Here is a 15339-nt window from a genome sequence, read left to right on the forward strand (position 1 = left end):
ACTTTGATTCTTCTATCCCCAAGAAGATATGTAGACGCTTAATAATAATTCATTAAGTTCAAGTACATTCCTACTCTTTCTCTTTTTTCCCCAAATTTTATTACAATGTATAATTTGATTGTAATTTATAATTTATTATGTTTATTTTATTATTTATTATTTTAAAAATCAAATTTAAAAAACGGAATCAAAACTGGGCCCGGAACCGGCCCAAAACCTCCGGTTCCACCTTTTGTAGGAACCAAAGCGCCGGTTCCTAAACCAAAACCAGCGGTTTCAAGGAGCCAGCCACATCTAGATACAACATCCACAACAAAATCTTGCATAACCTCAAGATGGTACATCACAAGATACCTTCACGTCCAAGTAACCATAATTGAGCTTCTGCTTATACGATGCAGTAGTGGTACATGATGAACTTCTCCATCACACGAACCTTTCTGGGATCTCCCTCATTGATCCCGGGATGGATCGGGTGGCTGCAATGGTGCGGAATCTCGAGCTCCTTCTGTCTTAGATGGTCGTCTAGCGCATCAATGAAACCCTTCTGATTTGCAGCGTCCTTCCACTTGTCGAACTCCTCTATGCTTTATGCTCTCCTAGACATTTTTGCCCTTGGTTCTCACCATCACTTGCCCCGCACCCTTGGAGAAAATAGCCCATCCTCGATCACTCCTGTCATAGTTGAGTATCATCGTGATCTTGTGCATTACTAGGCCATTTTCGGCGGCCATCCCATGGTGCAACTTTTATTGGAGCATGCTTGCGAGTCTCGCCCGGAAGAACTAGAAGAATGTGGGGTTGTTCCAGCAATAACTCAGCCTCTTTGAGGTGATCCGCCGCCATTCTCTGCACGCGCTCCTTGAAATTGCTCTTTCTAACGGCAGAAATTACCAAAAAAAATATTAAATTTATTATCATTGTGTCAATTCAGTCCTAATTTTTTTTCTTTGTTTTTTTATCGATTCAGTCTTAAACCTTTTGCAATTATGTCATTTCAATCCATCCAGCAAATTTTAGCCGGCCGGTATCGACGTAGATGCTGGCGGGTCGGCGATCAAATATTTTAATATTTTTTTTATTTTTATAATTTTTATAATTTTTTATGTTTTTTTTTTTTTTCTTTTTTTCTGCCCCTCTCCTCCCTACCTCCCCTCCGGCCGGTCGCCATAGTCTCGCGACTTGTTAGAGGCGCGGCCGGAGAGGCCGAGCCTTGCCCCGCCATAGTGGGGGCCAACCTCGCCATCTCCGGGCGAGGCAACAATAGCTAGGTGGAGCCCCACCATGGTTGAGCGAGGTGGGTGAGGCTCAACCTCGCTAGACCATGGCACTTTGTGCCAACATGCGGGACGTGTCTACATGATAACATGGTGCTGCTTATTTTCACCAAGAATAATGTCGGGCTACTTTACACTCGGAAATTTGATTTTTTCTCAACGGAAAAAGTTGTCCCTAGCAGTGGTAAGTCTTTGGCAGTAATATTAGGTAGAGACGTCAAACAAGGGTTGGGTTAGGTCGAATATGATCCAACCCTTATTGATCCATTTTATCCGTTTTGATCCATTTTCATACAGCACAAATCTAACGATTCATATCCGATCTAACCGTTAATCGACTTGACCCGTGTTACTTAAATATTTATATATTTAATCAAATTATGAAATATTTATTTCTTATAATTTATTAACAAAAATAATATTGTTAAAACATTTTCATGAAAGTAAAATAAAAAAATAAGAAATATAAACTAATATACTTGAGGCCCATTTACAAGTGTTGTTTGGGAGCTGCAGGCCACGGGCCAAAAATGAATTGGGTTAAAACCCATTAAAATCCATATTTTAATAGGCTTTATAAGCATAACCTCATATTTGACTCTTTTTTAAAATTGATTGAGCCCATGTATAACCCAAATGAATAAAAGCGGGTCACAGACCCACATGGACACCTCTAGTATTAGGCTATGAAATCGGATCTTCATGGCTATATGTTATAAAATCGAATGCCTCACTCCTATCTTGCTTCCCCTTCTGCTTTACTTTTTGCTAGGAAAATAGAGCCTGGTCCATGGTTCATCTTGGAATATTTTCTCTTCATCAAAGTTTGTTTACCAAAGCCTCTTTTGAGTGTGTTCTTGAAAATGCATATCTAAGAATTAACTTTGCGGGAAAAAAAGGATCGTTAGGGATGAAGTTTGTACCCATTCCACTATTGTCCCGTCGTCTAAGCCATCAATGATCAGCTCGAGTCTCCAACTCTCCTCCTTCCATAGCGATTCCTCTCGCTCCATAGTGAAAGGGTATGCAAAACTTCCCCATATCCAGATCATGTGGAGGGCATTGGGGCTAGCCAACTTCCCCTATAGATCAAGAGCTACTATGATGAACCTCTTCGAGAAACGCCACACCTCTCTTATGTACTTGATCACTGCCGGAACAAGGATCGAAGGGTGGTGGACAGTGTACCATAACATGATGCTCTGCAGCTCCTCGAATTTCTGCTGGTGGGTCATATCCCAAGCAGCCGACTTTGGATCGACATCCACAATCAGAAGCCACACTATTTCGAACTGGTACTCCGGCCTCGGACGAGACTCTTTGTACATGTGGTTGAGAAGTTCGATGTTCTCAATGGCGATGTCAAGATCTGATATCAGTAGCAATACTGTCTTCTTTCTCAGCACTTCAAGGCTGGCCTGTTTGTTGTGAAATGAGGGAGAACTGCTGCTGTCATATTTCTCTTGACAGATATCGACTCGATCGAGGCCAATGAATCTAATAATGGGAAGGAAGAAGTAGAAGAAAGTAGGACCAAACCCTTGATTTTGTGGAACCGGCCACCAGCGGCTGTATGTCGTCCTTGGCATAGATTAAATGCTTGAGAATGATCATGTTGTCCATGTCAAACAGGCGTACCAGTGTCCGATAAGCCTCGAGATCCCTTGTCTCATATGTTGCCGGAACGAATCTTATCGAGCAGGTGCACCAGGGTGCGATGAGCTTCAAGATGCATTTTCTCATCTGCATCCTCCAATGCTAGAGTCGCGAGCTCAACCTCCAGAACACATCAAACATTCGACTCAGCTTATTGAGTTCATATTAATAGGTGATATGGGAAGCGATTCGAGTGCATTTATCATTAGGCAAGCCGGGGTTTCCGTGGAGGTTGAGAAGAACAAAGCGACGGTGAACAAATACCTTGCTTGGCTTGCGAGGTGGGGCGAAGACAAAAGCCAAAGCCGTGCACGTCAAGGCTAACTAGGTGTGTCAATGGACCGGGTCGAGTCGGGTCTTGACCCGGCCCGGGTTGACCCGAAATTAACGGAGCCGGCCTTGGCCCGACCCGACCCGGCCCGATACCCGAGTTACATGCTTTCCGGATCTTCGGGTCGGGTCCGGTCGGGTCGGTTCCTTACTTTCATATACATCATTAATCATCCACTTCACATATCCCCACTTATGCCGCGGGTCAAGTATGCAAGCAATGAATAAGATAAGATTGATATTGTTCACATTGCCAAAATACTTATCGAAGTTAATCTTCATTCTCTTAGCCATTTCTTGCAAACTCATGTCCTCATCATGACAATACTTGTCAATGATTCCATGGATCCCATATACACTCTTCCCCATATCGTTACTAGTGACATAAGAAGAACTCGAAACTTTTAAAGTTGTATCATAGAACAACTTTAGGAAAGGAAGAAAGTTACGGGCATACTCCCAATCATCACTAGTAGGCAACTATTTCGCCTTGGAAAGCTCTTGAGCAAATTTGCGATCTCGAAATGCCAATGAGCTAAAAGCCGTTTGGAACTTTAGAGTTGCTTCTAACATCATATATGTTGAGTTCCAACGAATCTCCACATCCAAACATACAAGACTCTTGGACTCAATATTCTGAAGCTCAATACACTCCTTAAATCGTCTCAATCTCCCAGGAGAATACCTCACATAGCATGTGATCGTATTCTAATGATGGAATCGTATGTCTTTCAACCCATCTCTCACAATCAAGCTAGTATATGGGCCAACACCTCACGTGGAGTAACTCACCTCTCAACACTAGAGAGTTCCAAGAGCTAAGTTTGTCTTTTAAATGTTGAATCCCTAAGTCATTGGAGCTCGCATTGTCCACGATAACAGAAAATATATTTTGAATCCCCCAATCAATTAAGCCTTTATCAATCGCTTTTCCTATAATCTTGCGGAATGACGAGATTTGACAAAATTTAATATTTTCTTGTTCAACTTCCAATCATCATCAATGAAATGCGCGAGTGGACACATATAACTCAAATTTTGACATGACGTCCATGTATTGGAGAGACTCTTGGAGATGTCTCGGAGAAATATTTTTCAATTTACTTTTTCTTCCAAGTACAACTTGTAACGGTCATGCCTTAATGTGTTCCTCGTAGGGATTACAAAGTTTTGAGTCTATTCACAAATAGCGAAATCCTTCGTTTTCTACGAACTTAAAAGCACTCACCAATGATAAACATGGTTGCCGGTCCATTCGACTAACATCTTGGTAAATTTCCAAGGTCCGGATGAACTACCAACCCCACCAAATCGACCCAAGCCACTTCTTTGCCTTTTATCGACATTTGCATAAGGGTATTCCTTACACCTTGATAAATGCGATGCATTGTGGTGCCTTGACCACTAGCAAACGTATATTAGCCCCACAATATAAACATTGGTTTATCTTTATCAAGAATTGTTTGAAATGTTCCCCACGGTAGATCTCCTCTTTTTGTCATGGTACTTGGTTTCGGTTTGGACATCTAACAAATTAAACATTCAACATTAATTACTAAAAGCTCTCAAGTCACAAACAACCCGGTGAAACAATGCTGTTAAACTACTACATGAAAAGGATTGCAACTATATCAATCATTGTTAAACAAGCGAGTTGCTTTGTTTAATGCAAATGGTTGATTCATATCACTAGTGAAATCGCCACTGACTATATCTTTGTAGAATCCTTGTTGTTATAAGAAGAAGATGCACAAACACTTCACTTTATCGGAGGCAACACTTGTGCAGATTATGCAACATAGAAATTACCTCATCCATTAATAATACAAGGATTGGAACCCTCGAAGATGCAGTTGAACTTGGTCGCTAAAAGGGTCTAATTGAGGAAATTGGCTGATTTTGAGTTTTTGGAACATGCATGAAACAAGGCCACTTAAATTTTAACCATGAGGATTAGCTTGGACGAAAAATGCACGCAAAGCTTCGCCACCCGAACCGCATAAGAATTCGAGAATCCCAAAACCACGACACCCGAGATCAATCAAATCCCAAATGCACCATCGGCATCACCCCATCACGGGTTTGGCACAATCCCAAGAACAACAAAATCACACCGCGAAATCGGAAACAACTCCGCCGCAAAGACGAACAAAGGAACAAGGGAAGACATCGGATCGCACCTTTATTCTCGAGGGCCATCATGAGGACCTCAATTGAGATCGGATCTCCTCCGTGAAATCCCACGAAAACCGAACCGGACCAACCCACGAAGGAAAACATCCCACGGAAGAAATGGTCATTCTGGTTACTTGTTTACCGAGGCATTACGGAGAAAAGAAGCGAGGAGGGTGAGGTCGAATTGAAGAGCTTAAACGACAAAAAGAAAAACGAAACGAAGACGGACGGGGGGAGCGGGAGAAAGATGGAGATTTGCTTACATGGTGTGATGGAGAGGGGAATTCACTAGTGGAGCGGAGGTCGGGTGGCTGTTGGCTTCTGCTGCGGCTACCTGTCGTCGACATCACACTCCTCACTCTACGATCTCCTTCTCCATTTTCTTTTTTTTTTTTTTTTTTTTCGTGCGATCAAACTAGGGTTTTGAAAATGTGGCACTAAGCGGGTAGTGGCAACCTAGGTCGTGGGCTTTGTTTTTTCGGGTGGCTAAAGCTAATCGGCCCGTTTAATGACACCGCCCTATAGAGGCGGCTCCAAGTACTCTAAATTTGAGGGTCGGGTTTTTGCCCTAACGATGGAGCAATATTGAAGGGGGTCCCTTGAGCATATACAGGAAGAACGGATGCAGCAGAAGAGAACATGTAGGAATGAGTAGATATTGGGAGCTTGACAAGTCCTGCGTAGAGAAATTCAAATGATCGCCGAATGACAGCATGAGGGTTATAATCGGGACACAATAAAATACGTGGGTCAAAAAGTGAACTTTCCCCAAAACCACAGGGACCAAAGTGAAATTTCCCTTGAGAGAACGACACATGAGGAAATGGGAACGACGTCGTTCCGTGGCAGCAAAACCTCGCCTCCTTCCTCCGGTCCAGTCGTCGATATTCTAATGCGGTGCCGCCCGTCCGGCCGATGAAACGGTGAACTGAAGAGAGAGAGAGAGAGAGAGAGAGAATGGGGAAGAAGACGAAGAAGCCAGGAAAAGGCAAAGAGAAAACGGAGAGGAGAACTGCAAAAGCAGAGGAGAAGAGAGCTCGCAAAGAGGACAAGAAGATCTCCCCTGAAGACGACATCGATGCTATCCTTGTGCGATGCTTCCGCTTTCTCTCTCAACTGTATTGCGTTTCATTGCATGTTTCTACAAAGAAAACTTGCATGAGCATTTCATCGTAGAGCCTTGTTTTTTTCGTCTGAAACTTGGAATTGAACAGTACCGATGGTACTGTGGTATCCTCTGTTTCTCAGAAAAAGAAAAATGAGCGGCAAAACTGAGTCTTTGTTGTTTGTCAAGAGCAGACTGAGAATTTCAACTCTTCCCAATAGATTACGATGATAATTGATCGATGAACCTCTGTGGGTTAGCACAGACTTGATCGAAACATCTATTCGTTTGAGCTAGAAACTGCAATTGAATTTCTTCCTGTCTGTATTGGGGCTATCTTTTCTTGATTTAAAGTGAGATATGGCTGCTTTCTCCTTCCTTGAGTTCGAATTGACTTATCTGCACCCCCACTGACCAGCTAAGTATACAAAAAGAGGAAGCGAAGAAGAAGGAGGTTCACATTGAGGAAAATGTACCTGCACCTTCTCCGCGATCAAATTGTACGGTAATGCCCTCTTTATGAGCTCTCACTGCACACCATTTTGTTCACTCCCTTTATGGGGGCTTGCCTGGATTATGTGATCGATTAGTTTTTCTAATGGTCCCGTTAACTACTGTAGATGACTTTGAATCCTTTGAAAGACACAGAGCTAATTCTATATGGTGGTGAGTTTTACAATGGCAACAAGGTGAGGCGTTGAAACTGGTAGAGGGAGTACTTATGTTTATACTGCGGGCTCTGATCATTTTTGGTCAACCTGGTTCCTTTGGCACAGACTTATGTCTACGGAGATCTTTACCGGTATGATGTGGAGAAGCAGGCATGGAAGTTGATCTCCAGTCCCAATAGTCCGCCTCCTCGCAGTGCTCATCAGTCAGTTGCTTGGAAAAATTATCTGTATATATTTGGTGAGCTTGTTAGTCTTCCTCCACCGGTGTTTACTTGCTGGTGCAATGTCCATTGTATTCCTCAAATGACTTTGGCAACTTGTTGTTAGGTGGTGAATTTACATCCCCAAATCAAGAACGCTTCCACCACTACAAGGTAAAACACATGCAGCTTAGTTCACGCCAAAACCATCACCGTTTATCTTCTGCATATTGTAACCAAGACAATATGTGAGGGTTTTGTGAAAAAGGTTGATCTATGGTTGAACTTTCTTTTTAGGACTTCTGGATGTTGGACCTTAAAACAAATCAGTGGGAACAACTTAATCTGAAAGGTTGTCCTGGCCCACGTTCCGGTCATAGAATGGTAATCTCATCACTGACCTTATAGTTGTCTTGGTCCTTCATATATATGTGTGTGTGTATATATATATATATATACATACATACACTCACATCCTGTTGCCTCATGCATGTCTGCTTTGCTATCGATCGTTTTTTTTTTTACAGGTTTTGTATAAACACAAAATCATTGTTTTTGGTGGCTTCTACGACACTCTCAGAGAAGTGAGGTTTGTTGACCGTTTCTTAGTCAATAACTTTAGAGGTCCTATAACTCTTTTGATCTGATAAAGATATGAGAAATAATTTTCTGTATGCTTGGTTTGATAGGATGCTTTCTTATCCTTCAGTTGTACTGTTTCCTCTGTGAGGAGATGTCACACTAGTTGTCCTTTTTAACAAAATAAGAGCTCTTTGCCTTCTCCTTATAGGACGTTGGTTGTCTTTGTGTCTTGATGTTGTATGAATGGATTCTCCTTCTAAACTGTGGCTTTTTTCTAAATGAGAATTAGCCGTATGAAATTTAGAAGCCTGCCTCATTTATCGAGATTGCCTTTGAATGAAGAAGTTGTTGTTTATTATAAAGAACATGAGAAGTTAATAAGATATGAGGATTAATTTTTCTGGCAAATAGGTTTGTACTGATCATGTTGTTGCTCCTGCACAAAAGCTACGATTTAACCGTTGTTGAAGTTGCAGTTTAATAAAGCAGATGGAATGGCATACACTTTTCATTTGGCCTCACACTTTATGTTAATATAAACAATTTGATTGTTTAATCTTTTTCTTTTTATCGTGGCCTGGAAAGATTATTAAATCAGGGAGAATCCAAGCATTATTTCCCTTTTCAGTATCCTATGGACTTCTAATCAGCATTTCAGACTTGCTTCTTCAATTTGAAGGTTTGCAAAGCCTCTTACTTCCATTTCTTCTCCATTTTTGCAGGTATTATAATGATTTATTTGTTTTTGATCTGGATCAGTACAAGGTGAACCCCTTGGGCTTTTATTGGTTGGGCTAATATTTTTTTGGTTGGGCTAATCTGTTCAGTCCCTTTTCAATTTGATTTACTTTCTATGAAAAGCTCATTGTCTGCTTTGTTGCAGTGGCAAGAAATAAAGCCAAGGCCTGGATCAATGTGGCCAAGTGCGCGGAGCGGATTTCAATTTTTTGTTCACCAGGATGAGGTGAGTATTTTCAATGCTTCGAGGAGGTAATAGACAACTATTATTAACTTATTGTCACTGCTTGACAAAATAGTTGTATTGAATAGGTGTTTTTAAGCTGGCACTTAAGGTGCAAATGTTAATTCCAAACTCTACCCATTGCATGCTAGTTTGGGGAAGTTCATTGAACAATTTCCATTGATTAATTGCTATGGTCTTTTGACATAGGTGCTTTTGTGTTTATTGCTGACAATAAAAGGGCGTGATAGTCAATTTTAAGGATGAGAAGGGTTCAAAACTTAGTTTCTGGCTGACATCTTTATTGTCGACATTGTATATACTAGCTTTTCTTGTTTCTAGAATTGCCTGAAAGGATGAAGTCTTTGCTACAACTCCCTAGTGGAAGATTAGTCAGTCTAAGTGGGTCTTCCCAAAGTCAATTAGTTGACTTCAAACCTTTATGGACTTCATTTTCTATCTTATTTGTCGAATCAGTTTTGTCTTGATAGTCTCTTTTCTTTGTTTCTTTTATATTCCCAATGGACGTGAACAGTTTTCCTAAATAAATTTTCATCTTCTTAAAAATAAAAACGTTTGGAGTCACTAAAGTTTGTGAAGAAATTTATAGGAATGATTTAACAAGCAGAAATCAAAAGAAGTGCCTGAAGAGGATGAGTACTTATCCAGTTTGAAACGAGCCTCTTTAGGGGGGGTTTGACTACAACAATAGAAGTAAACTAAGCATCTCATTGGTAAGTAACGAATAAATCAAGATGCAGAGACAAGGAAATGGATGAGTAAGTACCATGCATCTTGTTTTGCATCTTTTGGCAGAAAAAATGAAATGGCAGAACAGACAGTAAAATAACAGAGTGATGTAGTTTTACCTGTAGGTACATCGGTCTTTTTCCCTTTCGATATAAATCCACATTACAGGAAAATGTCAGGATGACTACATGCCAAGAAACTTGGTATGGCTAGGAGGATAACTTATCAATTCAGATGTTAACATTGTGAATTGGAGATTATGGAATTATAATGATGGGTAATAATTCCAAGATTGCATCTGTGACATACGTCCTCTCTTTGCTGATGCCGAGCATGTGATCTTATCTCCAAGTCTTATCCGTTCCTTTTCTGAAGCTAATTAAGGAACATAAATGGTCCACATGGCATTTGATATGGACATTTGACAAGAGATTATTCCTAACGACAGCACCAAATACATCAGCTTTTGTTAAGTTTTCTTACGTGGGATTAAGCATTCTTAATAAGCAAATCTTGATTTGTTTATCTGTCGACTTTGGGCACTTTCCCTTTCGATGAACAATAACTTTTACCCATTTTTCCACAAAGTCGAGTTGTCTTTCTGGGTTTTTTTATACTACCATGCGCGGCCAAACCATGTTAGTCAGAGCTTGACTGATACGGCTCGCGAATGTTCTAGTTTGCATGACCTGCATTTGATAACTCCCACTTATAGTATTATAGGGTTTGCAAAGTTTTGCTGAGCTGTCTGTGATTCAGTGTTTTGAATTTTTTCATTAGTAGTCCACAATGACTGCTTTTGAGTGTTACCACTGTCATGTCTTATTCAATGAAATCCTCACATTGCAGATCTTTCTGTATGGTGGCTACTCAAAGGAAGTTTCAACTGACAAGAACATCTCTGAAAAAGGAATTGTTCATGCAGATATGTGGTCCCTTGATCCAAGGACTTGGGAATGGAATAAGGTCCTATCCTTTTAACTTGTGCTTTGGAATTACCTGAAAAACACAATGAAAATTTTGTGCTCTGTGATGTTACTTATGCGTCAATGAAAAAAGAAGGGCATTTGTTTTTCCCTTAATTACTTCACAGACGACTTGAAGAGTTTTGTGGTAGCAAAGGACGCAGTGAACTTGGAACTTAGAATTATCTGCAGTACTTGTAATATTTACATGTATTATGGCTGTCAGAGTTTGGACCTGCTAATTTGATTGTCATCTTGTGCGAACGTTTTAAGTATTTAAAAATACTTCCCAGTATCTTATGTCTTATATTAGACATGGTTGCTGCAGTCTTTGGGAAATCACGTATGCTTGGCATTTAGTGTGCCAATAAATAAAAGTTTTAAAACGTTCCCCTAAGATGACTTTTTCTTCATATTTGGTCCCTGCATTTCATTTAATGAGGGAATAGCATGGTTTGTCTTTTTTACTTGTGAATTATGACATATTCATATATTTTATGTTTTCCAGTTTTCTCACTATTCTTATCACAAACCAACATTTAGTCAGGCATCTTTTATTTCTTGCCTCTCCGGTTTTCTATTACCTCTAGAAAGCAAGGCACCAGTGCCTTATTTATTGATTCCTACAAAGAGCATCTCTCTCTCTCTCTCTCTCTCTCTCTCTCTCTCTCTCTCTCTCTCTCTCTCTCTCTCTCTCTCATGATCTCACCTTTTGCTTTTAACAGGTAAAGAAAATTGGAATGCCTCCTGGCCCACGTGCAGGATTTTCCATGTGTGTTCATAAGAGGAGGGCTTTACTATTTGGTGGCGTGGTTGATATGGAGGTTAAAGGTCAGATACTTTTGCATGTCATTCTGTGTTCTTTCCTACGATTATCCTCCAGACTATTGTTAACTAAGTAACTTGGAAGTTTGACTTTTAGTTTCTCATGTCTCCTTTTTTGTACTGTCGGTTTCTAGTATTTGACTTTTCATTACTATAAATGAATATATTAATCGAATACGTATGGTATAAGCATGGGGATGCTTCCTCAATCTGTAATGTTTTTCCAATGTGGACCTCCTACTATTTTTCTAATGTGTGGTCTTCAACCTAGAGATTTTTCCCAATCAATCCCTGTTATCTTAGCTGTTAAGGGGTGATAACGTCTGTATAATGAAGCGTCCATTTGGGACTACAGTGGGCCACTAACATTTTCTGTAGAATATGGCAATTTTTAACTGAATATGTACTGATGATACCATGAACGGCCGAAGCAGTAGGTTTGAGGACAACATTAGACAAAACTAGTAAGAGGACCATATTGCATTAACTATTCTGATTGATGTTGACTCTTGTTATTTGTATTTATGCGCATGCAGGTGATGTTATGATGAGCTTGTTCTTGAACGAACTCTATGGTTTTCAATTAGACAACCATCGTTGGTAATCTTACATTTTTCTTTTCTTGTTTTTCAGATGACATATGCTTTTTCGGCACAAATGTCGCCGAAGTTCTTTTGTGGTCAATAATTAAAGTTTTCAGCTATTTTAGGCAAAGAGAAAGATGAGAATATGATTGCATTATATGTCTGACTTACAGGTACCCATTAGAGCTACGGAAGGAGAAGTCAACAAAGGAAAAGGTATAACCTCTGTAAAAGCATTTGTTCGGGTTCTGAAATTTATTATCTCGCAATTGGTTTGAGAGTTTCTTATGGAATATTTTTTATTCGCCTGCTGTATTACTTCACATCTTTTGGTACAGTAAAAGTTGACACTTACATATTTGGTAGCAGTTAAAACTTAGTTCTGATAGAAAACCCCACAACGAGGATGTCGATGATAAAAACCAGACTGCAGAATTTGAAGCAAAAGAAAAGGATGATAATAAGGAATACTCAGATGAAGCGGTTGATATGGAAAGCTACATGGATGAGGTATCACTTTGCCTGGATAAAGAATTGGTTATCGGTGATAATGGGATAAATGCAAGCTCAGCCCGAAACCTGCAGGCACGTGCTGCTAGTGGTGTCCATCATTCTCCTTTGCCAGAGGTCTGTAATTTTTTACTGCAGGATTGTCCCACTTTCACAGTTTCTGTAACTATTTTTATTGACATCTGGAACTTGTTTAGATAGTCAAGCCTTGTGGACGCATAAATTCTTGCATGGTGGTTGGGAAAGATACTCTATATGTTTATGGAGGGATGATGGAGGTTAAGGATCAAGAAGTTACTCTTGATGATTTGTACTGCCTCAATCTCAGCAAGCTTGACGAATGGAAGTGCATTATACCGGTTTGTATTTCAAACATAAAACTCGCTTATTAGCTAATGTTGACATCCTTTTCCAGAAAAGTAATGGAGCAGAATATTCCTAGAAAATTAAGGTGTGTTTTAATGCTGTTTTCTATAATGCTACTTTCACTTTTCCAATTTAGGCATCTGAATCAGAATGGATAGAAGCCTCAGAGGATGAAAATGAGGATGAGGATGAAGATGAAGATGGAGAGGACAGTGAGGATGAAAATAATGGCGATGTCAGTAGCGAGAATGAGGATGATGGTAGTGATGAAGATGATGCTTCAGAGGTGACTCTACTTTCCTCTTTTGGCATCAATATGCTTCTTTCCCATTTACATCAATTTAACTTCAAATCTGATACTCACTAAAAGAGAATGTCAATTACTTTTTGAGAATCAGGGATGCTCCGTTCTTTGTTGTAATGAGCGTGAAGGTCAAATCAATACAATCTGCTAATTAGATATGTGTTTGGTCAAAGCATTCAGAGTGTCTAAACACATTAAACTAATGGTTATAAAGATACATGGTGGTGAGTGGTAGTTGTGGCTAATAACGATAAATACTATAAGCTGGGTTGCTAATTAGCTTTAATGGATGTCCAGAATATGCAGGGAAAGGGTAGATTCTAACTATTGCCTTTTGTTTTGTCTCAATTATTTCTGAATAGGCACTCTAGCAGATTTCCTTTTGTTCTCATGCCTGTTTTTCTTTTGTTCCTGTGGGAAGGCTAGAAAAGATGCTTCTGCCTCATCTCATGTGGGAGATGCTGTTGCAATGATAAAGGGTGAAGGAAAAAATCTTCGTAGGAAGGAGAAGCGAATTAGGATAGAGCAGATCAGAGCCAACCTTGGGCTTTCAGATTCTCAAAGAACACCTGTGGTAGGTTCCTATTTTTAACACTTCATCTCTGAAGGTAAAATTGGCATCTTAAAAGCATGGACTGAATGTGTTAGACTTGCTTTTCTTGTCTTTCCTTTTTAATGAATACGTTGGTTTATCCAACTATTTAACTAATTGTTTTCATGTTGTATTGTGAAGCCTGGAGAGTCCCTGAAGGATTTCTATAAACGTACAAATATGTATTGGCAAATGGCAGCTTATGAGCATACTCAACATACTGGAAAGGTTTGTTCTTTTGTCTTCTCATCTTGAAAAAGTAATGGCAGCGGCAGATGAAGCAGATATCGTCTCACTTAAAGCATTGTAGGCAAACTGGTTCAGCAGAAAAACAAAATTCTGACCACTCAGTTCCTGAACGCACCAGTTCTAGTAACTTCCCCATTCCGCCTCCTCTCTCCCCACCCACTTTGCACTACAGAAAGTGAATGGAACAGTTTGCGCTGAATCTCTGTTAGTCTGGACAGAAAATTAAAAATGTCAGCTTCTATAGAGGCAGTGAAAGTTAATTTAGAAGATGATATGTTATGGTTGATATCCAGACATGGGAAATGTAACTTTCAGTGCTTGCAGTGTGTTCAAATTTATTTTGCTGGTGCAAGCATTAATTCATGCAGTCTCTGGGTCTCTCCAAATAAATAAGAACATGTACGCTATTCTCCTATTTGAATTGCAGGAGCTCAGAAAGGATGGGTTTGATCTTGCCGTCATTCGTTACAGGGAGCTTAAACCGATTCTAGATGAAGTAATTTCTCTTACATTCTCTAGTTAGATAGGTATGTGTTCCTTCCCTCCTTGAACTTGCGCAAGGACTTACAACTTTCTTGCCCTGCAGCTGGCCATACTGGAGGCCGAACAAAAGGCTGAAGAGGCAGAAGGCCCTGAAACTAGTTCAAGAAAGAGAGGGACAAAGAAGAAGAGTACAAGTTTGCTCATAAAATAGCAACTCCACTTTCACGACATGCCCAGATTCTGGTGAATTCAAATATTCACTTGGTTAATTGCTGCGTGCACAAACCCCATGATTCGGGGTTTGAAGGAACAAATGTTTTTTGCTGAAGAAAAATGGGAATCTAGAAATGGGGCACCAAAATTACGGTCGTCAGTGCCCAGATCTGCACGTTGGACTGTGGGATGAAGCTATATGTAGTGGCAAGTGTGGAGATCTGGAGATATCTGAGTGCTGGTGTTCTTGTACGTTAAATTGAAAATGTATAATTTCTAGAGCATTAGTCCTCTACTCATGCTTTTAATTTCGTTTGGGTGGAATTTCAGGTACTTTCGGTGTCATGTTTGCAAGTGTCCATGGGGGACTTGAGTCTTGCAGGCCACGCACTACATGTACTGCTTTACGCAATCGGCGATTACGACAACTGAGGAAATCAATGTGTAATTTATGAAATGGGTATGAGTTTGATGATTCTGCAGAAGTAGAATGGCTGTTGTTACCTTGCTGCTATCTAATACGTAGGGAAATATTACTCAA

At 40.1% G+C, this 15339-nt stretch overlaps 2 protein-coding genes across 2 annotated transcripts; one reads left to right on the top strand and one right to left on the bottom strand.

Moving 5' to 3' along the window:
* Positions 1–1988: 1988 nt before the first annotated feature.
* LOC115731675 (protein SIEVE ELEMENT OCCLUSION B-like) lies at positions 1989–3257 on the bottom strand. The gene is made up of 2 exons (XM_048281065.1): positions 2817–3257; positions 1989–2695 (listed from the first exon to the last, which is right to left on the bottom strand). Exons 1-2 carry the CDS (start codon positions 3024–3026, stop codon positions 2360–2362), a joined length of 546 nt encoding a protein of 181 aa, XP_048137022.1. The 5' UTR covers positions 3027–3257; the 3' UTR covers positions 1989–2359.
* Positions 3258–6237: 2980 nt separating this feature from the next.
* On the top strand, positions 6238–15339 carry LOC115741588 (kelch domain-containing protein 4). The gene is made up of 20 exons (XM_048281064.1): positions 6238–6527; positions 6962–7048; positions 7164–7232; positions 7320–7452; positions 7542–7588; positions 7712–7798; positions 7942–8003; positions 8719–8761; positions 8880–8960; positions 10557–10673; positions 11398–11503; positions 12034–12097; positions 12255–12297; positions 12451–12708; positions 12789–12950; positions 13094–13243; positions 13683–13835; positions 13995–14081; positions 14530–14598; positions 14689–15339. Exons 1-20 carry the CDS (start codon positions 6396–6398, stop codon positions 14794–14796), a joined length of 2058 nt encoding a protein of 685 aa, XP_048137021.1. The 5' UTR covers positions 6238–6395; the 3' UTR covers positions 14797–15339.

This window comes from Rhodamnia argentea, chromosome 6 (genome assembly GCF_020921035.1).
Source record: "Rhodamnia argentea isolate NSW1041297 chromosome 6, ASM2092103v1, whole genome shotgun sequence".
Lineage (NCBI taxonomy): Eukaryota > Viridiplantae > Streptophyta > Magnoliopsida > Myrtales > Myrtaceae > Rhodamnia > Rhodamnia argentea.

Coding starts and splice junctions, on each gene's coding strand:
- LOC115731675 (XM_048281065.1), bottom strand. CDS start 3,026: ATGCAGATGAGAAAATGCATCTTGAAGCTCATCGCACCCTGGTGCACC. Junction 2,696..2,816: donor CCGGTTCCACAAAATCAAGG/GTTTGGTCCTAC, acceptor CACAACAAACAG/GCCAGCCTTGAAGTGCTGAG.
- LOC115741588 (XM_048281064.1), top strand. CDS start 6,396: ATGGGGAAGAAGACGAAGAAGCCAGGAAAAGGCAAAGAGAAAACGGAG. Junction 8,762..8,879: donor TTGATCTGGATCAGTACAAG/GTGAACCCCTTG, acceptor GCTTTGTTGCAG/TGGCAAGAAATAAAGCCAAG. Junction 10,674..11,397: donor GGACTTGGGAATGGAATAAG/GTCCTATCCTTT, acceptor TGCTTTTAACAG/GTAAAGAAAATTGGAATGCC.